Here is a 26,101-nt window from a genome sequence, read left to right as displayed (position 1 = left end):
ATGGTGTATGGAGTGTAGATTGATGTGGGGAAAAAGTAATTTAAAGCAGTTTAACAAGACAGCAACATAAAACGTGAAAAAAAATGAAGGGGTATGAATACTTTTGGAAGGCACTGTGCATAATCATGTTAATAAGGTCAAGCATGGTTAGTTGTGTAGTCCGGTTCAAAACGATAAGGTAGGGCGTAAAACTCCACCTCATTTTCTCCTGAAACTTAAAAAATGTCCAACATTGTATCTTTTTTTTGTAAAGGGTGTTTGACTTTCTTTGCACGTTTGCTTTGTAAACACTGGGTCAATACTTCGGCCTATGTCACGTGTGACCTTTCCAATGTGACTATGTAATGTGTGAAGTTGAGATAGTGCAAGACAAGCATTTATGTATATAAATTTGTATTATTATTATTTTTTTAAATGACAGATTGTTTTGCTAGATAAGACCCTTATTCCGTGGCTGGGATTGTGTAGAGCCCTTTGAAGCTGCACTGAAACTGCAACTTGGTCCTTTAACCTGTTCACCACCATTGAAGTCCACTATATGTAGAACAATCCTGGAATGTTTTCCTCAAAATTTCTTTTCGGCTGAAGAAAGACATGAACATCTTGGAAGACATGGGGGTGATCAATATGAAGTGTCTCTCCAACTCACTTAGCGGGCTGAAAAGTGTAGGTGGGCGCGTGATCGCTGGTGTTGTCCACGCCCAGAGGCTGTTGCTGGCCGCTGGCGTCCTGCGACGAGGGCGGAACGCTCTGTGGAGAAGCCTCCGTCACCACTCCCTGGAAGGATATGATGTCATAATTACAGGATGTCCCCTTACAAGAAACAGAAATACCTTTTAACCTCCTCCAAGAAGAGGGATGCGTTGGGCACTCAGACCAGAATGAACTTAAAGACGCGCTCCAGACTGGAGTCAGGCCTTGTAAAGCTGAAATAAAAGGCACTAAGGAAGTTGTGGGCGGATTTTGGCTCGAGGCGACTGATCTCTACATTTTCAATTAGCAGCGCTCATCTAATCAGTTGGACCAGTGAATGGATTTGCAGTCACCCAGAAACTCACCTCCACTGAGACAGCTGAGGCAGGCACCGCAGTGTACTGGGGAATGTAGGTCCCCTGCATAGGAGCAGCAGCCGCAGTCATGTACTGCAACAAATACATACATAGACAGTTCATTCACACACAGCAAACAAAACTATGCATAAGTATGGACCTATTTAAATTTTGACCAAACATCGGCAGAGCTGCCGCTGCATCATGCGGTGCAATTGGTGGCACTAATACATCAAAAGCTACTTTGCCAAGTGACCAGAGTCCCTAAAGGGACATGTCGACTTAAATCACAAATATGACATGGGAGGAAAAAGTCATATATTTTCATGCACTTGCCCACAAAAGATTTGCAAACTATTTTGTGAGAAACTTTCATTGACTGGTGATGGAAATCATATGAGATGGAAGGAAAAACTATATTTTAATGCTTTCGAGAGGGAGGAAAAACGCAAAACTTTTTCGAGTGAACACAAAAGCACTAAAGTATGATTTTGCCACCAATCTCATATTTTTTCCCATCATCATTTCCCTTTAGGGGCTCCATATAGGAAGGAGAATCTTGTTGAGATGAATGATAAACAATAACAAACATATTTTCACTGCTTCTATTAGTCGAATCCTTTTTGCTTTTTCCTTCAATTTAGGTACTACTAGAAATTAATAATTGTACTTTTTACTCATTACGTTTCTGATTTACAATTTCATTTAGACCTTTAAAATCATGCAAATCTAAATTCTTTTTAAACATTTATGTATTTACTTTCTTGTTATATCTTCACTCCATGAAAGCAATTTTAATGTAAAAAGTAAATATATAATATTTATATATTATATATAATATTTAATAAAATATTAAATTAATATTATATAACATTTAATAAAAAAATCAATGATGAATAAAAGCTTAAGTGCAAACAGGTTCAGGGATCAACTACAAACTAATGGCATTTAATATTATTTACATACTATTTATATACTTTATACTTGTACTATACAGTAAATATTTAGAATTAGGTTTTATTTTTAAATTTTTATTTTATTTTAATTTTGGTTATTTAGTTACTTCAACCTGAACTTCAGTTAGTAGTAGAATTTTCATTCGCTTTCATTTTTATATTTTCACTTTTCATTTTAATTGTAGTTAGAGTTTTAATGATTTTATGCAATTTTGATATTACTTTTTAAATATCTCTATTCAGCTGTAATATAGTGTTTAGTTTTAGCAATTTTAGTACTTCAACCTGAACTTATTTTAGTTAGTTGCCAAGTAAATAGTTCTAATTTTCATTAGCTTTATTTTTAGATTTTCAGTTTAAACTTTTAGTTTAAGTTTTAATACTTTTATGTGATTTTTTAAAAATATACATTTTTAAATATTTCTATTCAGCTGTAATTTACTGTTTAGTTTTAGCAATTTTTCTACTTCAACCTGAACTTATTTCAATTAGCTGCCATGTCAATAGTTCCCATTTTCATTAGCTTTTAATTTTATATTTTCAGTTTTAATTTTAGTTTGAGTTTTAATGATTTTATGCAATTTTGATATTATTTTTTAAATATGTCTATTCAGCTGTAATTTTTTTGTTTAGTTTCAACAATTTTTCTACTTCAACCTGAACTTATTTCAATTAGTAACCAAGTCAATAATTCTAATTTTCATTAGCTTTTAGTTTTATATTTTCAGTTTTCATTTTAATTTTAGTTTGAGTCTTTTATGCAATTTCAATATTATTTTTAAATATTTATATTCAGGTATAATTTACGGTTTAGTTTTAGCAATTTTAGTACTTCAACCTGAATTTATTTCAGTTAGTTGGCAAGTGATTGGTTCTAATTTTCATTAGCTTTTATTTTTATATTTTCATTTTAATTTTGGGTTGAGTTTACTAATTCTCAGTATTTCAATATTATTTTTAAATATTTCTATTCAGCTGTAATTTACTGTTTAGTTTTAGTATTTTTAGTACTTCAACCTAAACTTATTTCAGTTTCCAAGTCAATATATGTAACTGTCTAATTGTAATTAGCTTTTGTTTTTATATTTTTAGTTTTCATTTTAATTTTAGTTTGAGTTTTTATAATTGTATGTAATTTTGATATTATTTTGAAATATTTCTATTCAGCTGTAATTTACTGTTAAGTTTTAGCAATTTTAGTACTTCAACCTAAACTTATTTGAGTTGCCAAGTCAATAATTTTAATTTTCTATGTACTATTTTAGTTTTAGTTTTCATTTTAGTTATCAATAACAACACTGCTACAAACCAGATTATTTAAATGTCCAACAGCTATAAAATCAGATTTGGCAGCATTTAACAATGTCAGGTAAAAGATTTCATGATATTGATTTTAATTCTCTTGATTAAGTTTAAATGCTTAGAATAAAGTTTTCCCTTTTTAATTACCTTTAGTTTTAAACACTTAAGTACAAATCAATGTGGAAACTTTATTTACTTTCACTCCGGTATGTTTTGCCTAGATACTTTTAATTGAGTCTGATTCTAACACGGTATCCATACTTTATTTCCCAGTACTTTTTACACCCCTGGGTAGAGCTTTACTTCCTTTTCTCCATAACAGTTTGCAAACTTTTAATTAGCATTTAACTTCCTTCTTGGGCTCCTCTGCGATTCAGACGGGCAGAAGGCGAACGGGCCGTACGACACACTCACAGTGCCAGTGGTACCCAGGGACAGGTGGTTCATCTGCTGGGTGAGGGGTCCCATCATGTTAGCGGGCTGCATGGAGATGGTGTGGTCCATGGCTGGCGTTATCACAGCACCCTACACACATGTACAAACACAAACACACACCGTTACAGGTCAAACCGCATGAAGGATGAGAGAGGAAATGAGCTACCATTCAACAATACATCTGGACGACTTCATTAGAGTCAACGGGCTCTCCACAAAAAACTCTCTCCTTCTTTCACTCATCTCATTGGCCCGTACGGCCGCAGCTGGGCCCTATTATGAGGGCCAGACGTGAGCTGTTCCACTTCAACAAGTGAAATAATGCGATCCAAATGCGAGTCATGCATACTTTTGCAAAGATGATGCATCGCTCACTTAACAGCAGAGCTGCTCCACACCGCGGGTGTGTTTACGTTTCAGGCACGCTGGGATGAGAGTGCTAACACATGTGAGCTACAGACAAAAGAGAGAGAGACGTCTGCAATTTGCAACCGCTGACCTGAGCTATCATCTGATGCCGTCACATGACCGCTTTCACAGAACTAGGCCAGAGACGTACGCACACGCTCATTCTCACATGCCAACTTGATTAGGATTAATCTTTCCGAGGAGACCCTCCGTCAAACAGTTTGTCACGAAGTTCAATTCTTCTCAGATGGTTTGGCTGAGGCCGGCATGATGAGAAACCATGTACAAATCCGGTTACAGTTTATGAGGGACTCCTTCCTGTTAGTAGAGCTGAGTTTAAGACTCTAATCGCTACAGAATCGCTTTAACATCACAGTCAGCATGAAATCAAAATGAACCCTATTTATTGCCCCAATGCGCATTCTTGACCTTTTTGTGAACGTTTCATTAGAGCATGTTGTTCTAAAGAAAATGTTTGTCTTCTTGATGTTCATTTTTATTAACTTTTATCCAACAAGGATGCATTAAATTGATCAATTTATGTTACAAAACATTTCCATTTCAAATAAATGCTGTTCTTTTGAACTTTGTAGTGAGAATCCTGAAAAAAAATCTAAAATATATTAAGCAGCACAATTATTTTATAGCAAATCAGTATATTAAAATGATTTCTGAAGAATCATGTGACACTGAAGACTGGCTGCTGAAATGCTATGCAATCACAGTTTTACACATATTACTGTTTTTATTGTACTTTGATCAAATAGAAGCAGCCTTGGTGAACATAAGCGATTCCAAACGTTTAAACGTTGTGTAATAACTTTTATCATTTTAGCCAAGTGGCCTGTTGAAGAATGTAAACATGCAGCCAAACAGCTTTTAAGTAGTTTTAACAAACATGCCAAATGGAAACTCCAAAATTCGTAAAAAAAAAAAAAAAATCCCCTAATTTGCGAAAAAGCTTTTACTCACTGCACACTGAAATGCTGTTATGGTCATTCTAAAATGCCTGAGCAAAGTCTGTCGTCAAAATATTTCTGTATAGTTGCCTCCCAGAACTGTCTTACATGACTGCGTTCCCAAACATCAGGCATCCATCATTGAAAGCAATGACCGCATTTATTGTTTCGTCTGCTCTCTCTGAGGCGCAAGTAATTTATTACATATGAAAATTATTATATTCAGTGGCTTCTCGTACTTTTCTTAGTGATATTTAGTGCCAGTTTATCAGTAAGTGATGATTTTGTTCTCTTTGACTGTCTGGATGGAAACGGTGGTTACTCGCAAATGTTTTATGTAAGTTAAATTCACAACTTTGGATGAAAATCCAGCTAATGATAATCTCAGGTTCAAATTATATGGTTTATTTAATGTTAAATGTGTCTAATGTTGAGTTTGAATATCATATAGTGTGTAATTTATAGCCATATTGAAAGCAACAATAAATAGTTTACCTCAGATCTAGGTAATCAAATTTAGGCAAACATGTATGCTACGTTATAACTGCAACCTCAATGCGAACCATTTTCCATGACAAAGATGGCTTTTAATCATGTTAAAAACGTTTATTTTTTATGAATTAAACTTGTCTATTTCATTGGGAGTGCAATGTGCTTCTACGCTTCTGGATGGATGTGATATTTGACTGATTCTATCACATCGTGTTGTCATGTGGCGTCGGGTATGGACAGCCAAATTGTATGGAAGGCCAAATGGTTCAAAAACACATTAAGTTTTCACCCGTCAACAACACTTCAAATATACAGATTTTACCATTTGGCCTTCCATAAAATAATTTCAATAGTCAATAGTTATTTTTCACAGACAAAAATGAGACTATAACAAAACAAAAACTATGACGAAAATCAATTGACATTTTCGTCAACAAATAAAAACGAGGCGAAAATGTTAGGGAGGGATGATTTTAGAAGAGACTGATTCAGAACGAATCTGCTGCGTGGTTAGGAGGTTAGATGCATACATTTGAACTGTATCATAGCCTATTGATCTACCCGGCGGGCCATAAGCTAGCAAATATTTGCTGCATGTGTCAGAAAACATTAAAAATGTCAATATCTGGGAGTAAGAGAAGAGCAGACATATGGATAAATTTGACAACTCAATTCGAACTCACGTTTTCTGAGCACAGAAAGCAGTGCCTCTCACACAGCACACGATTACTCTTTCACGTCTCATGAACAGAGAAATACACACAAAATTACGTCAAACTGTCCTTTTTGACAACTGTTCACATGAACAGACTCGGTTACGCCTTAGGTGAACATAAACAGTTGGGAGAATACCGGACCTGTATCAGTACATTACATCTGTGGATTTGGTTTTAAAGCAACAGCAGCCTAATTTAATTGTAATTTACTATTGTTTGTGGCATTGATGTTAATCAAGCAACACAAGAAAGACAGAAAATCACTTACTGCTCTTGACTGAATCATTTTAGTAGCCTAATAAAGATGAATCTAAATTTATATTTATATATATATATATAAGTTGTTATAAAGAATGCATAATTAGCCTATATAACCATTGGTATTTCATTGAGAAGACGACCATGTTCTTGTTTCTTTATGAGAATATAAAAGCATGTTGCGTGTCACAGCAGTTAAACCTGTCTATCATGATAAAACTTTAATATCAAACCTTTACAATGAGTTTGGTAATTTTAGAGAAATGCTTAATAAATGCATTACACTGTGACCAAACCCATTAGATTTTAGCTGACTAAATCTACTGTAGATTCTTATGATATTCTTAATCTTATGATATTTAGTCGACTAAAAATAGACTGAAACTAAAACAATTCAGATGACTAAAATATGACTACAACTAAATGGCAATGCGGCCAAACAACTATGACTAAGACTGAATCAAAATTTGCTGTCAAAATTAGCACTGTTGCAAATAGAAAACCATGAAACCATGACACAACCTGACTTAAGCCCAGTTACAGTTGCTTTTCAAGATTTTAATCATTTATAACTAAATGTCTGATTACTCTCTTAAAACTGAAATCCTGAAATTATTTGTCTTCCCACTGGCACTTAAGTGTCTCGCACCGCTATAGTGCCCTTCTTGTCACTCTGCGTCTCACCGTTGTCATGACAATCACATGAGTCTTCAGAGTTTTTCAGCTGTGGAAGAGCATCAGCTTTCAAGCATATGACACCTGTGTTGTGACTCCTAAGTGCATTTATGCAGCACAGAAAATCTGGAACTCAAAATCGAATTAAATAAGCAATTTAAGGTTGTGACATTACGATGTACCACAAATTATAACAGGGTTCAGATATTCTTGCTTCTTCTGAAGACAAGATGATACAATTCCAAATGATACAATGATATGCCAGTATTGTATGCAAACTCGATTGTTCCTCATTTCAAGCACAAAACGACCGGTTAGCCCAGGTAAAATGTACCCGTTTCTGAATTGCTCTGAAAGAGACATTCTCTCCAAGTGCGCCAACAGTAGAAAAAAAGCTTTTACACACAAAAACATGCGAGCTTCAGTGTGTCTCTCCGCCAGCACAGCTTGGTGCTGCTGGTTCTTGCCTGCGCTTGAAGAATAAACTGTACAGGCACTTGGTGTCAGAAGCGCTCTGTCTCTATTGAAGCTTTCAGAGGTAAACCGTTCAGCCGCCCCGCTCAGCGCCCGCCGCGTCTTAGCTTTCAGACGCGGAAAGCCTCGAGCTAACAGTTCCCCCGCCCCGCGACAAGCTTTCATAATGAGCGAAGGAAAAAAGAAATCCACGCTGAATAATTCTCCACTCTAATTTACAGCCGTATCAGTGTGAGACTTAGACAGATGATTAAAGCCGCGCTTGTGCTTACGTGTGCGCGCGTGTGTGTTTTTCCCTTCATTTCCCTGAGGGGAAGTATTCGGAAAGTGAGTGACATTCTGAGAGGGATTTCTGAGATTTTTCTCTACAGACAACAGCCTGTATACTCATTTCCAGCCGCAGACCAAATATACATTCAGGTTTTGGAAGCCAAAACGTCAGTGGCTGCCATTTAAAGCCAGAGATTTCCGACGTAAACTAGACGAGCAGAAATCTCCCGTGACATCAGAGGAAGGAGAGGTTTTTTTGCCAAGACGTGCTAAAATAGAGACAGGAAAAGGAAGTCGATCTTTTTGTCTCTCTCAGGTAACGGTGCATTAAAAAAAGCAGGCTGCCAGGGAGGATGTGATATTAATCTTAAACGAAATGTGCCAAGGCATAACCACCAATTCCCACCATTTAAACACACTTAAGAAAAACATATACCATGCATTTTTTCCTTTCTCACGCACACACACAACACCCCGCCAATTCCCACCGTTCAAACAGAGCGCTGCGATGGGGCTGAGATAAACTCGAATCTTTACTCAAACATGGGCTTCTTTGTTTCTGCAAATGGCCGTGACTAGCAGGGGCTTAGAGAAGCGTTTCATTTCTTTTCTCTCCTCTTGCGTGGCGGTTCCACTTTAAGCGGCTTTGCCGTAATGCACTGCGGTCTTGATTCATTAATGTTCATTTCCAGGATGTGATTTGGTTAGGGCGGCTGGGGATTCTTCTCTGCGCTAAGATGGAAAGTAACAGGTACAGTTGAGTGATGGCCCTCTGGGTGGTGCATTGTGGGTAAGTGTGCGCTTGCTAGTTGGTGTGTGTGTGTGTGTGTGTGCCCTGCACACAACATCTGTGCAGCTACCCTGCTGAAAAGACTAGCTTACACCAGCATGAATTTCCACGCTGGTTTATTCTACTTAATACTGGTCAACATCATTTTGTGAAGCTGGTTGGCTTCGGAGATACTGTTGCTAATTATGCTACGCTGCAAAAAGAGAAATAAATAGCAAAAAGTCTAATAAGTCTAAGAATGTAAAATTCAACCTAATTAGTGGATGCATTTATATATTGTATGCATGCATGTTTATATATATTAGTGCTGTCAAAATTTGCGTGTTAATGCAGGCAATTAATTTTTCCAGTTTAACAGAATTAAAAATATTTAACACAGTTAATGACCTTACCACGCTACTGATATTCACTCCGCAGAGAACCATTCTGCACATGACAAAGGCTCGCCCCAATGGGCCTGACGGGGGGCGCTACAGCGATCAAAAGTACGAAATCACTCATAATTCCTAAACTGTCAGTCGCAGACTCAAATGTCTTATGCACTGGAACTCTTGACTCGCGCCGGACAAAATGCACGCCTCAGATTCGATCGTGACCCAGGCAAAATTTTCGGGCATTTCGCATTTTTTGAAAAACAATGTCAACCTTTTGCAAACTAGTCCTACTGTAGGTTTTTCACACGATCAGAACCAAACCAGTGTGTAGAATGATTCTCTGGGGAGCGAATATCAATGATTATTATTTATCAAAAAAGTTAAACGTTCGGCTCACAAAATGTTTGAAAGGGGCAGGGCCACTTTTAGTAAAATGCCTATAACTCCTAAACCGAATGAGATATCTCCACCAAACTCACAACACTTACGTAAGAGCTCAATCTGAGGTCACCGAAAAAGAAAGAAAGAAAAAACAACATCACTGAGCTTGGACATTTGCGTATCTCAAAAAACATGGCCGCCATAAGGGTGATGAATTTTGAGGACCTGCTAGAAAAGGTTAACGGAGGCCGATCACTCCAGACAACTTTGTTTCTAGAACCACAGCTGTCAATCAAATCATTTGTTAAATGATTATGATGTAAAAAACATACTTTTGTGAACTAGTCCTAGGTTTTTTTGCTCAATCTGGAAAAGACTACTGCAATACAATTCTCTGGACTCCTCAGGCCAATAATTATCCAAAAATGTTGAGATTTACCCTTTGGGAAGCTATAACGGGGCCGTTTAGATAAGGGGCTTGTCCAAATTTACCCAAAATCCTATAAAGCCTAAATGAAAACTCAAAACTTCACAAAACCTGCTGAGCACATGCGACAGGTGATTATAAACAAGCATGGAAAGTTTTAAGGAGATCAGACTACAGCTGGTGCTATAACAGTCATAACAATTAACCCTTTAACTGTCACCTTTCCCCAGGTGGGACGCCTACGTTTACTTCACCATATTACAAATAAATCCTAATCTAATCATGACAAACTATACATCGTTGGAAAGGTCTAAGACTCCTAAATAGATATTTTACTGTATTTTTGTAATAGAAATTATGTAGGAAAAGTAAAAGATTAATGCATGTCAAGAGTTCTGACCTTTGTCATAAAAGACTTTCTTCATTTCCTATAGAAATCATAAGAAATTATATATCAGTTCAAAACTTAAAATCTCAAAGTTCATCCTTTGAAAGGCATTTTAAAATCAGACACTGCATTACCACGGAAAATGTACATCAAAATCATATTACAAAATATTTTCATTCATGATTTATAAAAATGTAAGTCTGGATAGTGCATTTTTATGTCTGTTTTAAAAAATGGGAGTAACAGTTAAAGGGTTAAAAAACATAATATTTCTATGGTAAATTACCTGGATGTGCCACAATGCTTTTTAAAATAATTGATTTAGGTGGTTACAAGCTTGCTAAATAATGTTTTTTTCATATGTGCTTAAATGCCTTAAAGCGCTTGAACCCCGGTAACCCCCGGCTATATATTGTTTGTTACATGTGAGTATAATAGAAAATTATAAAATGAGGAACTATTTATCTATCTATCTATCTATCTATCTATCTATAATAGACAATAATTAGATGGGGAAATTACCTAAAATTAAATTACCCTTAAGTTGGAGCCAAACTACATGAATCAGGCTGAAAAGCGATCTTGTCTTGGCCATTTTGTTCTTGTGCTGATCTAATGAAACTCTTTGTTGAATTTCTTTTGAATTGCATTCCAGTAAATTCCTCTTCCTGTCACTCCAATTTAAATTCCAATTCAGCATCCTGGGGTTCATGGTCAATTCCATTCAAATTCACATTCGTGATTCGAAACAAAGCCAAATCCTAATTTCAGAATTTTACTCAACCCTTCTAAGGACACAACTGAGCCCACACACACACACACAGCTGTCATCTGGCTAGGATAGTAATGCATAACTCAGCTATATGGCCAACAAAATCAGCAGGTCACAACAGCAGGTGCACTTAAGGTACTGATGTATACTAAAATACACACACACACACACATACGCTGCACTGCGGAGAGGGAGCTCAGAGCGCTTCCATTGTCTGCTGATCTGCTTAAACCCTCATCGCCGGCTCCGGTCGCTATGGTCACGTGTCTCCACGGTAACAAGGTGCCAAATGCAGCGGCGTTCTCCAATAACAATGCTTCCCTTTCTCAGCCACTTTTAATTGCTTGCCTTCTCTCTTCGCAGGACCCACGAAAAGAAAGAAAAAAAACATGATTTCTTCCGCCTTTGTTTTCTTTCCAGGATTTTCAAATTAGGCAGAGATCAGCTCACAGACTCCCACTGCCTCTCTCTCTCTCTCTCTCTCTCTCTCTCTCACTCTCTCCCAGGCAGCTGAGGTCTTTTCTGATGGGTTGCCAGATCATTAGATGTGAGGGTTTGGTTACAAACACATTTACACAACATAATCATGATCATCAAACCTCCCATCTGACGACACATGCACTCACACACACACTCGCACAAGTCTGGAATATCATTATCTAGTCAGACAGACATCTGCCTCCTTTTCTATAACCCCGTTTCACTTCTCCAGTTGCTCGGGATCGTATGAAGCCCTGTGTCTGCCTGCTGCGGATCTGGAAACAGCTGACTGAAGCCTTTTTTCAGGCCCTGCCAAAGAAAAAGCCCTGATCCCAGACTACCTTTGGCCATTTCCGTGGAGGAATGCAGACCCCTGGCTTATAGTAAATCCAAGTTCAGGTGAGAGCCAAAGAGACGGTGGGCAGACCTCCAGACCCAGGGCCAAGGGGTTGCCTTCTTATACAAGACTTAAGAAAAGAACACAAGAGAGGTAGGTTGTACCTGTGTATTTGTGTAGCGAGACAGATAAAGAAAAAAAGCGTCTCAAGGTTGACAAAGTTGTGTCGATGGAGCTCAGACAAGGGATCTATTTATCTGATACAGACAGCGGACTGACTGGAGGAACAGATCCCTGAGTCGTCTGCCCTTAAAGGGACAGTTCACCCAGAAATGACAATTCTGTCATCATTTGCTCATCCTCATGTGGCTTCAAACCCCTAGAACTTTTTTTCTGACATAAAAAATGTGAGCTGTCGAGCTCCAAAATGACAAAAAGCACAATAACATTTCATAAAAGTGGTCAGAGGTTTTAAACCTGGGGAACGACAAGAACACACTAGGAGGCGTGCAGAAAAGTTCAAAGGAAAATTGTGTCAAATCTAATCAAAAATGAAATAATAGTAATAGAAAAAAGTGTGTGTGTGTGTGTATATATATTGTGTGTATATATATCTTTCTATTACTATTATTTATTTTTTCTATATTTTAAATATTATAAATGAATGAATGAATGAATTAATTAATTTATCTAATATAACAGATAATATTTCCCGTTAAATATTTGTATTTTTAACAATAAAAATGTGTCCGAAAAACATATAGATTTACAGAATTTGTTTTCTATTATTATTATTATTTATATTTTTATTACATTTTACTTTTCTCTTTATATATTTCATTTTTTCATTTTTTTTCTAGTTTTTATTACATTTTATATATATTATGAATTAATTAATTACTTAATTATTTATTTTTTATGGGTCTGAAAATATATTGATGCAAGAGTGGGCTAGGAGGTGTACAGAAAAGTTTTTAATTTTTTTCTGTTTTTATCATTAAAATTTTTTTATTACATTTTACATAATTTTTCTCTATATACATTTAATTTTTTTCTAATTCATTCTATTACTATTATTTTTTATTAATATTCATTAATTAATTTTATGGGTCTGAAAATAGATGCAAGAATACGCCCGGAGGTGTTGAAAAAAATATCATTTTTTTCTATTATCTTTATTATAATTGTATTATCATAATTCTTCCAATTCTTTCTATTGCTTTTTTTTAAATAAAATTTTATATAATTAATTAATTGTTATGGGTCTGAAAATATATAGATGCAAGAATGTGCTAGGAAGTGTACAGAAAAGTCTTTTTCCCCCCCTATAATTATTATTTAATGTTTTTTATTACATTTTACACAGTTTTTTTTTTTTTTTTACTTTTCTGTACACCTCCTAGCACAATCTTGCGTCTACATCTTGCATCTAAAATATTTTCTGTTATATTTAGGTAAATAGATTCACATTAAAACTACTTTGTCTCGCATACATCACTACATGAGATAGACAACAAGACATTTCAGCGAATAACAACTTAAATTCTGTCTGTTAATGTAAAACATTGTGTGCAATACTTTTTTTTGCTTTTTTTTTGTCATTTATTGGACATAACAGTCCCCTTTCTCATTCATTCTTATGTACATTCTTACATTTTTTTCTTTTGAGTTCCACATACTGTAATAAAGAAACTTGATTTGGATTGACATAAGGGTGAGTAAATGATTAAAAATGTTACACATTTGGGTGAAATAATCATTTAAACATCCGTTTCCGACCTTTCACCACTCCCGCGCTTGCTTGCTCGGCCACAAGAGGGCAATGGGGGTAAAGAGCACAGCATTTATTTATTTTTTTATTTTTTTATCTCACAGAACATCCACTCTTTCACAAAGATAAACGAAATCACTCTCACCTCTCCTCATTCCTCTCTATCTGTCTGTTTCCTCATGTCCCCAACACACACACACACACACACACACATACACAAACAAGATAAATGAACACCTCCTCAGCAGCACTTACCGTAGGTTGCATAACGTACTGTTGGTGAGGCATCCACGACGTACTCTGGACCTGTGGGCGGAAACCAGCATTTCTTAATTTCACTCCTCCCCCCCCCTCCTACGCCTCCTCCCGCTGCCTCGAAGCCCCGATTCCCACAGAACAGCCAAGGCAGGAGCAAGTAATACAAGTGCGATAATTACACAGGGATCGGAATTCTACAGACAGCGATATTGCCTCCTAATTACAGCGCTGCGGCAGCAATTTCATCATCTAAGGCCGACTTGGACCCCAAAAAAATCTCTGCTTTCATCTCGCCGCCATAGTAATTCTCGCACCAACAATTACTACATTTAGGACAGGGTTACTATAATTAACTAAAACTAAAACTATAAAAAACACTTGCGTTACTTGCAATAAAAATAAACATTTATTAAAATAAAATAAAACGTATATTTCAGCTAGTTGACAAGGCAACATTTCTCATTTTCATTTAGTTGAACTTGATGTACTAAAATAAATATAACTAAAAATAACATAAAACTCATAAAAACTACAGATCATAAAAAGGACAAAAACTAATAAATATGTCAAAACTCAAAATGACAAAAATGTTAGTTAAACTAAAAACAATAATGGAAAACAAAAACTATATAAGATATATAAAAAAATATAAAAATGTGAAATAACACTATATACTAAAATAAATAAATAATAATAAATAAATTATATATAATAAATATATATATATATATATATATATATATATATATATATATATATAATGTACATACACACACACACATATATATATACATATATATGGTAGTTAAATTAAAAATTAAAATTATATAAGATATGATATAATATGATATAAAAATGTGAAAAAAACACTAAATATAAAATAATTATGTATTACGTATTAATTGTGTATTTTTAATACTATCAAATACTACAAAATACAAAATAGTACATGTATAAACAGAAATAAAATTAACACAAAAAAAACAAATCAAACTAATTGCAAATATATATACACATACATACAGTACATTTTTTTTGTCAATTTTACCATACGTTTTTTTTGTCAGTTTTGTTGTGTTACATATATGTGTATATATATATTAGTTAAAATAACAATGAGAATGGAAAATACAAATATCAATATCATATAAATTATGATATAATATGATATAAAAATGTGAAAAAAACCCCCACTGAATACTAAAATAACACAGATATGCTTGTGCATTATTTTTTAATACTACACACTGGATGTACTAAAAATAAAATGAATAAAACAAACAAATAAATTAAATTTTAATGTATCAAATATTTTACAAATATTTTAATTGAACAAATATATACATTTGTAATATAATTATATAAATAAATAAATCTATATAAGAAATATATATATATTTATATATAAAAAATTACAAAAAAAATACTGAAACTAAAATATAGAAAGAAAAATAATTCTAAATTAACTGATATTTTTGAGTATTATATTATACCACACAACTGATGTAACTGAAACTGAAATAAAAATGAACTATATAGACATTAAAAACAGACAAACACAACAAAATTACTAACACTTGAAAATTACTAACCTAAAATGAAAACAGAAAACAAATTAAAATGATAGCTAAAAGAAAAGATACTAAAATAACACTGTTATGCTCGAGTATTATTTTTATACCACACGGACTGAGAATAAGTGGCCACTTCCTGTATGAGAGGATGGATGTATGCATTTAGTTTCATGAAAGTGCGTTTGAACAGTCGTAGGTGTCTAAATTTATATGCGGTGTCCTTTTATGTTGTTCTAGGGAGAAAAGCCTTTGGGATTTGTTCATCACTGTGATCCGCCTCGGGCGTCTCTCTCTCTCTCTCTCTCTCTCTCTCTCTTTCTCTCTCTAAACACACTAAGTCCACTAAGATGTGTAAGCGCACACCTTGTCTCTCTCTCCCTGACTGTTAAAAGATTCATTCGCTCTCCCTCTTTCTCCCCTTCTCTCTGTCCTTTCACCGGAGAAGGAAACAGTTGTCTCTTGTTCCATTCTCGAAGTTCTGGGGGAGAAATAAAGGTAGCAGCGCATTGATTTCCCGTCAGCTGGGCTTTGAACTCTTTTTGGCGGGTTCAGCGCAGTTTGCAATTTAAAATTAATTCGGCGGCCAGCAGGGCGCTTTTGCACATGATATCGCGAAATTTGATTAAGAGATAACCTTGCTGGCGTGCAGAATTTATCATAACAAACGTGTGGCCGAGAGCGTAAACTAAGACTAGGGTGCCGCTCCGGTCAGCGTGGGTGGTTTTGTATATGTGCGCTTGTGCTCGCGTACGTGTGTGTCGGCGTGTTTGCGAGAGGACGAGGTTCTCGTGAGGACGGGAGGTACATGATCTAAAGGGCTTAGCTATTCTCTACGCTCAGCAATGTTTTGTTTAGTTTAGCTTAAGCCAAATCAATTAAGGATGCTCATAGTCACTGTTTGCTCACTCTGTCTGACTGCAGGGCTGGAGAACAGCGTTAATAAGCTTTCCTAACATAACAGCAAACATGGAGAGTGATGGAAAACAAGGTACAGCACAACATGCTCTTCTCATATGTGTGTGACACAAAATGCATTTGTGTTTGCATGTAATTGTGTTTATATACAGTGGACCCAAAGCATTTGGACACTCAAATTTCACTTAAAAATGCCTTAAATTGTGAAATATTAAAGGGATAGTTCACCCAAAAATGAAAATGAATCACCCTCAAGCCATCCTAGGTGTATATGACTTTCTTCTTTCAGACGAATATAGTCAGAGTTATATTAAAAAAAATTCCTGGCTCTTCCAAGTTTTATAATGCCAGTGAATGGGTGTTGAGATTTTAAAACCCAAAAAAGTGCATCCATCCATCATAAAAATACTCCACACTACAAATTACTCCATTTAAAATTATAAATATGGATGTTTTTCTTGTGCATGATGCATCGATTCACTTTAAGAAGGCCTTTATTAACCACTTGGAGTTGTGTGGAGTATTTTTTATGATGGATGGATGCGCTTTATTGGACTTCAAAATCTCAACACCCATTCACTGCCACTGTAAAGCTTGAAAGAGGCAGGACATTTTTTAAAAATATAACTCTAATTGTATTCGTCTGAAGGAATACAGTCATATACACCTAGGATGGCTTGAGGGTGAGTAAATCATGAGGTAATTTTCATTTTTGGGTGAACTATCCCTTTAAATAACTGTGCTAGCAAATACTTGTTTTAAATATGACATGTTCAGTGTCCAAATGTTTCTAAGGGCCACTGTATGAATGTAAATGTGCGAGTTTGTTTGCCTGCAGCATGTGTTTGTTCTGAATGCTGCGTATATGATCTCACCTGATATGTGGAGACAGGAGAGGCTGCGATGAATGGAGTGATTGATGTTTGAGCGATCATGCGGTTTGTGGAGATGCTGTATGGTGAGGAGTAGAACCTGCAAGATACACAAAGATATTGTTAGTACACTTTGGTTGTATAAAACAAGGGTTTTAAACTTTTGAGAGAGTCTGAAAAATTGAGAGAAAAAAAGAACTTAATAGCAGCACATATATGGGTAATTGAAAAATAGCTAGTAAAAAATGCAAAAAATGCTTTTTTTTTGTACATTTTTTGCCATTTTTGAAGTCCGATCTTTGAGAAAATATAAAGGGTTCCTAACTTCATCAGTTCTTTCATTGTTTGTTTTTTTATTTTTACTGAACTGTACCATATATTTGTCCTGTGGTGTGACAGCAAAAATGAAGAAAAAAAAGTTTTTTCATTTTTACTGAACTGTACCATACATTTATTCTCTGGTGTGACAGCAAAAATGAGGAAAAAAAAGTCTTAATAATGTACAAATAGCACGAGAGAGATGTATCTTCATTGTTAGATATTTATTTTCATATGGTGTTATTTATTTAATATGAAATTATAATTAACATCACTTTTTCCCCATGACTTGTTGGACAATTTCAAGACAAATTTCGACAAGAAGACAAACTTTGCTGTCATACCTTCAAAACTGTTGAAAATTATACCATTTTAAGATGAGTGATATTTTTATCTCCCCTATTGCAATACTCAACAGTATTTGTTTTAGATGAAAACAAATCTGTGTTTTTTTTTTTTTTTTATGTGTGTCACACCATAGGACATTACATCACACTAGAGGACAGAAATTATCATTTTGAATATGTCAAAGTAGAAAGAAAGTTTATCAAATTAAAAAAGAATAAAAAGGATTTAAACAAATCTTATTATTTAATTATTTAAAATGCTTTTTAAAGAGACCTTGTCCTCTGGTGGGACATCTTTGTCCTGTGGTGTGACATTTTCTGTCACACCAAAGGACGTTTCAGCCTTTTGTGTCAATTAATGACCTTGCTATTCCGAGCTAACCTGTCATTAGCGGTAAGCAAGACACATTTGCATAATTTTCCATGATTATGTAGTTTAACATATAGGTTTAATTAAAAAATATAATTTAGGGATGTCACACCAAAGGACAACAAAATGTAACACTTGTGTAGTGGTTCCAAAAAAGTTAGATATCTGAACAATTCTGAGGCAAAAATTTACTAAGTGCACATATCATGGGCTTGACAGTGGGCTTCAGGAACATGACCATGAATGGGGTCCTTCAACTAATTAAAGTTTTATTCTGGAAATAGCTGATTTAAAATCAGGATATGGTGACACCGGAGGATGTGATTTTCAGAGGCAAAAAATAGAAATATATGGATGAAAAAAAACATTTGCCATTTACTAAACAGACACTTGCACCATTATGCCAAAGGTATTTATGAACATTTTTATGCTTTTTTTTTTTTAATTTATAAAAATTGTAATTTCTTGAACCATGCTTGAGACAGTCACAAGTCAATTTTGACATTTGGCTCAAAAATATATATATATTTTTTAATAACACTGCATTGTTTATAACAACAAGTCCATGTAGGACAAAGAAATGTTTAACGATTTAGTGCATTTTAAATAATGACAATATTAATTACATTAATTTTTACCTTGTGTGACAGTAAAAATGCCATGTCACGTCAACAACCCATATACACATTAATATATATATGCATGCACATTTTTTTTTATTTAAATTAACTATTTTGTATTTTAATATATTTTAAAATGCAATTCATTCCTGAGTTTTCAGCATCATTACTCCAGTCTTCAGTGTCACATCATTCAGAAATCATTTATATTTGCTGTTTTGCTGTTCAAGAATAATTTTTGATCATCATCAACGTTAAAAACATTTTTGTGGAAACCATGATTTTATTTTTCAGGGTTTTTTCATTAATAGAACAGCATTTATTTGAAATATAAATCTTTTGTATGTTTGTGTGTGTTTATCTCCACAGGTTTGTGTCACAACAGTTAATTTGTTGACTTCTCTGTGTTACCCGAGCAACAGCATTTTCCAATAGCTACAGTTCTCGGGCAGGACTTTATTTATCATTGTGTACCTACTGCGGACATGTTTCATCTGCAAGCTCCGTTGCTAGGCTTTATTGATCGGCTTGTCTGGCAGCTGAGAAATGGAGCGTGGGGAGAGAAACGCTGTCTGCCCTAGAGAGCTCATGCTCCCTTATGTCACAGTCACACAAGACGACCTGAGTGAGAGCATGTCCAGGAAGAAGGTAACACAATCTTTGAAGCAGGGTTAAAACGTGAAGCTTTACACGCCAGTTTACATCGGTGTGCCATCCTTTTTTTTAGCCTAGCACTATGCTGTTATTTATACCGGCTATTAGCCTCAGCCCGTTGACATTGAGACGGCATGCGCCATTAAACAATTAAGAAGACTGTATGAACTCACTATATATATACACTAATGTGATGGAAAGGAGAAAGGAAACTAATCTTCCACTGCCCTTTCTAGTCGCTCTGTTATTTACAATTCAGATTCTGCCTATTTTTTCACGATTGCATATTTTTGTCATTCCTTATTTCGTTCCCTTTCCTGCAGACAGCAGGTGCTGAGTCAGGGGTGCAGAAGGAGCCGGAGCTGGTAACCGAGGTACGACTGTGACTGTTTCCCCAGAGTGCTGGATCACAGACAGAGCCCTGGGCCTTCCGTCCACCAGAGCGGACAGATAGAAAGGGTCTTATTTCCACTAGTCCAGCACCCAGCTTCCTGCCCTGCAACCAGCACCTGACGAAACACTTACACTCTTCGGTGCAACAATGGCGCAAAATGCAGATTGATTATGACAGTATTTGTGTGTATGTGTGTGCCAGTGTACAACACAACTCTGTAGGGTTCAGCATTACTCACTGCACCTCAGATGTAGCAGAATAGACCAGATTAAACCTGCACAAACTGGCTGGTTAGTCAAGGAAGTCTTGGTGGTTAAGCTAACTGACCATAGGTCTCATTAACGTTATCAGTACCTTCCTTAAAACCTTTTTGTATATGATGTACCACATGACTTCTGCCCCCTGGTGGATTATTCATATTCTTCAAGAAGTAGAAGGACTTTTTTGGTTACCATTTTCAAAATGTCCACCTTTGTAAATGTTGTGAAATAATGGATAAATTAACAAAAATAATAACTTTTACTGAGTTACTGATAGTTCAAATGCATATTTACACAGTTACATTATTAATAGAAAATGGTTTATATATGAAATACCAAGCAGGAACCTGAGGCATATTATTTTAATCATAATTATAATGCTTTTCATATTGCAATACTGCAATTATGCCCATGTAAAAACATCATCTAATAATTTAAGACATTAAATTAATTACAAATTGAAATAATTTTACTAAGATATATTTAAAGCTGGAACTGATATTTTTGATATTTGAAATGAATTTTTATATATGCATCTTTACCATTACCTTTACCATTATATATGCATACATTACCATTTGAAGAAATTACCACTTTAAAGAAATTAACACTTTCATTAGGCAAAGATGCATTAAACTAATTTAAAATTAGACACTTTAATAACGATTTTTATTTCTAATAAATGCTGTTCTTTTGAACTTTCCATTTATACAAACAAACAAACAAATAAATAAATAAATAAATAAATAATCCTGTATCATTATTTAACAACTGTTGTTCACCAAATCAGCATATTAGAATGATTTCTTAAGGATCATGTGACACTAAAGATTGGAGTAATGGTTGTTTAAAATTAAGTTTTAAAACAGAAATAGAAATGGAAAACAGCTATTTTAAACTGTAATAATATTTTTGATCAAATAGAAAAAGCATGAGAGGCTTCTTCAAAATACATTAAAAAACTTCTTTAACTAAAAGTTAAGATATTTTATTATGCCAGACCTTACTGGAACAGGAAACCTCAGACTAGCATAATAATAGCAGCATCTAAAACACAACATAATGTACTTTATGTTGTACTGCTTGTCTTTTTAGCAGGGATCACTGGTATGAGGATGGATAAACTGTTAAATCTCATCTAATTTCATCGTTTTACCCTCGGGCATCCTTAACAAGCATCAAAAACTGAAAAGCACAAATGACTCTTACCCGTTCTGCATTGCAGTGGGGTCATAGGTCAGCGCCATGCCACTCTGAAACACAAGACAGACAGGACAAAGAGTGAAAGATTGTTCTGGTGAAGCAAGTATCCTATAAAGTCTATTGAGTAATGCTGGCAATAGAATAGGGTCATCTAATAGGGGCCGGCCAAGTGCTCTTTATATCTTTAAAAGCACATGGCCGAGACTTGTAGCTGTGGATCTATTACCTCAGAGCGCTGGGCTGTAATACCAGACGGGCTCGGGTTCGATACAGCACAAAGTTATTTGGTATTTACAAGGCTGCAGAAAGCATAGCTCATGTTGACAGAGCCGCACCAGCTAAGTGAATAAGGGGGGAAAGCTGGCCGCTTAGACCCGTATTGGACTGGAGCAGATAAACAACGCTCATATAGTGCAGTTTGTCAGGCGCCAAGTTTTCCTCAGCGGGGGAGAAAACCTGGAGACTGGTGGGAAAACCATCGACCTAACCTACGTGTGACTGGACACTCTATCTAGTTAATGTGGACCCCTGGGGTTGCATATTGAAATACGCCTTCATGAGAGAGTGCAGCCAAAGTCATGGCGGCTGCCAGCTCCTCATAATGGGCGCTCACGGTCTGGTCGGTATCTGGGAACGCTTCCCTGAACCGCCGCGTCATGCCAGCAGCTGGGGCTGCCCAGAAAATGCCAGTTGTTCACCCTGCCGCCATTTTCCCATCAGCCAACCCAGACGGCGCGACTTGCTTTGCGGGAATAAAAACAGGAGAAGAGAGATTAAAGGACTTGAGCGAAAGACTGGGAACTTAAACACGGCCAGATGACTCCATCAATCAAATGTTTGCTCCCGCCTCCCTTTCTTTCACTCCTTTCCTCTATCCTATGTTTGAAACAAAGGGTTTGTTTCCGACTCGTTCCCTTCGTCAGGGTTGGGTATTCTGGGAAAGGGAATGCGTGGGGAAAATAAGGCAGAAGCTGGCGTGGAAAAGGTAAGTACAGACGTGTATAAGATCAGGTTGTGTGTCATTTAGAACTGACTTAAAAACTTGTTGAATTCCAGGGGCTGCATTTGAATTGAATTTGAATAGATGCAGCAAACAGGATGTTAGGAAGTAGAATCTAAAATGTAAAGAAATTAATATGAATGCAATTTTTATTAGAAAAGCCAAGTTATGAACTGCCTTATGAACAGATAGATAGATAGATAGATAGACAGACAGAGAGACAAATTAATAGACAGACAAACAGACAAACAGATGGATGGATAGAGATAGACAGAGAGACAAATGAATAGATATACAAACAGATGGATGGATGGATGGATGGATGGATAGAGAGACAAAAACAGAGAGACAAATGTATAGATAAATAGACAGACAAACAGATGGATGCATGGATGGATGGATGGATAGACAGTGAGACAGATAGAGAGAAAAATGAATAGACAAACAGATGGATGGATGGATAGAGAGACAGAGATAGACAGAGACAAATGGATGGATGGATAGATAGATAGAGACAGACAGAGAGACAAATGGATAGATAGACAAACAGATGGATGGATAAATAGAGATAGATAGACAGAGAGACAAATTAATAGATAGACAAACAGATGGATGGATGGATGGATGGATGATAGAGAGAGACAGAGACAAATGAATAGACAAAGAGATAGATGGATGGATGGATAGACAGAGATAGAGAGACAGAGAGACCAATGAATAAACAAATGGATGGATAGATAGATAGGTAGATAGATAGATAGATAGATAGATAGATAGATAGATAGATAGACAATGAGAGAGATCAACAGAGACAAATGAATAGACAGACAAGCAGATGAATTGATGGATGGAGAGACAGATATAGACAAACAGATAGATAGATAGATAGATAGATAGATAGATAGATAGATAGACAGATAGAATAGACAGTGAGACAGATGATAGTGAGACAAATGAATAGACAGAAACACAGACGGATGGATGGATAGACAGATAGACAGAGATAGAGAGACAAATGAAGAGATAGACAAATGGATGGATGGATGATGGATGGATAGACAGAGAGACAAATGAATAAACAGATGGATGGATAGATAGACAGCGAGAGAGAGATCAACAGAGACAAATGAATAGACAGACAAGCAGATGAATTGATGGATAGAGAGACAGACAAACAGATAGACAGACAGATAGATAGATGGATAGATAGATAGATAGATAGACAGTGAGACAGAGATGATAGTGAGACAAATGAATAGAGAAACGGATGGATGGATGAATGAATAAATAGAGATAGACAGAGAGACAGAGAGACAAATGAATAGATAGACAAATGGATGGATGAATGAATAAATAGAGATAGACAGAGAGACAGAGAGACAAATGAATAGACAGACAAATGGATGGATGAATGAATAAATAGAGATAGACAGAGAGACAGAGAGACAAATGAATAGATAGGCAAATGGATGGATGGATGGATAGATAGACAGAGAGACAGATAGTCAGAGACAAATTAATAGATAGACAAGCAGATGAATGGATAAATGAATAGATAGACAGACAGACAGATAGATGGATAAAAGGATAGATAGACACATATACGAATAGAAGGCCAGACAAATAGATAGAGAGATAGATGGTTAGAGAGACAGAAGGACAGACAGACAGAATTTTGATAGATTCAGAATTTTAGCAGAGCCCTGTCAAGGATGTTTGGTAGGTCTGTGAGGTTGCCAGCACTCACCTCTCCTTCCCGAGGCCACGGTCGGCCATTTTGAGGGTACTTGCTCTGACTCTGCCTCTTCTTCTGTCCTCCATCTGCGAACTTGCACAGCAGCGGCTCCGTCGGGGCTGTGGAATAGAGGGAACAAACACAGAACAATATAAAAGATCAGTCAGCTAGCCAGCAGGGCGTGAGAGGGAGGAGTGGACGGATACCTCCATAGGTCAAGCGCAGTACGATTGATGGAAAGGTCGTGACCTCGGCAAAGAAAGTGGAGTGTGTTTTGAACAGAGAGGGAAATGTTACACCGCAGGTATCACACCCACACCGAGCCCACAGAGCAGCGGAGGAATATCCAATGACCTTTTGAAGTTCAACACCCCTCGACTATCTCCCCTCGATCCCCCCCTTCCATTATGTCTTCGACACTCAGACCATCGGCTCCACTTTTGGCACGGGCGTCCTCTCAAATCCCCATCATCAAAACAACTTCCCTGGCAGGCCTTCAAAGCGCCTTGTAATATTTGCACAATAACAAATGACCTGATGGAGACAGTAAATAACTTAAATGGCGTTGACTGCACAAACTGAAAGTTTTGAAGTGTTTGTTTTTGGTGCTCAGTGAAGTGCGTATCTCGCTTACTATCTCTTACTACACAGAAAAAACATGGAAAGCGAGAAGGCTCCTCTACGACCCCGAGGGGCCGGTTCACGCGAAAGGCGAGCAGAGAGTTCAGAAGAGTTCTCTTCCAAAAGTGCAAAGCAGGATGGCAGGCGCTGAGGCGAAACACTTCAATGTTCTCGCTCAGTCATGACGGCAATATGAATTGCAGGGTGTGGAACACCTCTCCGAAGTCTATGAACGCACTTGAAGAGCAGGAAATTTTGCTCTCCAGTTGAACAAATTCCTGTACGCCACAGCTAAGCTAAACTTAATTTGGTTTCCTCGGCAACTAGAAAAACTCATTTAAAGCGAGCGCAAACTTCTTGGATGATGGGATCTGGCAGAGAGCGATGATAGATGCAGGAGGAGGAGTTTTTGCTTTGTGGAGTCCAGACAACTATTCTGAGTAATCCTGCCCTCCGGCGATATGACTCTACACTCACCTCTGAAAGTATGTTAGTTTGGCAGAGAAAAATGAACACTTTCTCTTCCGCGCGCTCTCACCTGCACTGCGATATTTCAGCCGCTCCGTGGAACAATAGAAAGCTGTTGTATCACAGACCGCAGAGGATGCTTTGTGCGTAAATAAGCGCATATATTGCACAGAACCAGATAAACAAGTACAAAATGAGCAGCTGAAACGGCTCAGCAGAACATTAAGTATTCTGTAGCCGAATAGAATATTTAATAGCTGTTGTTTGTTCTCTTTTGTCTATTGTTTAGAATGAGACATCAAACAAGGGATCAAGTCTTCAAAACAAAGATTTCAGAATAAAACAGGCATTCCGAGATTGTAATTATTCGGAAAAACACTGGACATGACATTAGAGAGAAAGATTAGATGAAAGAAATGGACAGAAAACAAAAAAAACAAAACAAGAGATGAAAAGAGACAGCTGAGATAAACAGAGAAAATATGTATATACTCTTTGTGTGTGTGTGTGTGTGTACATAGTACATATAATAAAACAACGCAAATACAGTGGTATGCAAAAGTTTGGGAACCCCTTGCAGAATCTGTGAAAATGTGAATAATTTTAACAAAATATAAGAGATCATACAAAATGCATGTTATTTTTTATTTAGTACTGTCTTGAGTAAGATATTTCACATAAAAGATGTTTACATATAGTCCACAAGACAAAAAAACAGCTGAAATTATTAAAGAACCCCTTTTAGAAGTTTGGGAACCCTTGGTTCTTACCGTGTGGT

At 36.2% G+C, this 26,101-nt stretch overlaps 1 protein-coding gene and 1 long non-coding RNA gene across 4 annotated transcripts in view; one reads left to right on the top strand and one right to left on the bottom strand.

Moving 5' to 3' along the window:
- rbms3 (RNA binding motif, single stranded interacting protein) overlaps window positions 1–26,101 on the bottom strand; it is a 185,126-nt gene that overhangs the window by 5,068 nt on the left and 153,957 nt on the right. The window contains exons 7-13 of one of the 3 annotated variants that reach the window (XM_051131629.1): window positions 24,247–24,353; window positions 21,506–21,549; window positions 17,337–17,433; window positions 13,970–14,020; window positions 3,722–3,832; window positions 1,059–1,142; window positions 650–777 (exon numbers count right to left, since the gene is read on the bottom strand). In XM_051131629.1, the coding sequence (XP_050987586.1) occupies window positions 650–777; window positions 1,059–1,142; window positions 3,722–3,832; window positions 13,970–14,020; window positions 17,337–17,433; window positions 21,506–21,549; window positions 24,247–24,353 (622 nt within the window). Of the gene's footprint in view, window positions 1–645; window positions 778–1,058; window positions 1,143–3,721; window positions 3,833–13,969; window positions 14,021–17,336; window positions 17,434–21,505; window positions 21,550–24,246; window positions 24,354–26,101 lie in introns of those variants that run through there. The other 2 variants (XM_051131630.1, XM_051131631.1) reach the window with 2 other exon arrangements.
- LOC127178644 (uncharacterized) lies at window positions 12,006–19,456 on the top strand. Its single transcript, XR_007829417.1, has 3 exons — window positions 12,006–12,096; window positions 16,468–16,534; window positions 19,358–19,456. It is a non-coding gene; the product is annotated as an uncharacterized LOC127178644 (long non-coding RNA).

This window comes from Labeo rohita, chromosome 16, assembly GCF_022985175.1.
Source record: "Labeo rohita strain BAU-BD-2019 chromosome 16, IGBB_LRoh.1.0, whole genome shotgun sequence".
Classification (NCBI taxonomy): Eukaryota; Metazoa; Chordata; class Actinopteri; order Cypriniformes; family Cyprinidae; genus Labeo; species Labeo rohita.
Note: the sequence above shows the minus strand (reverse complement) of the source record. Positions and strands in the feature narration are given on the sequence as shown.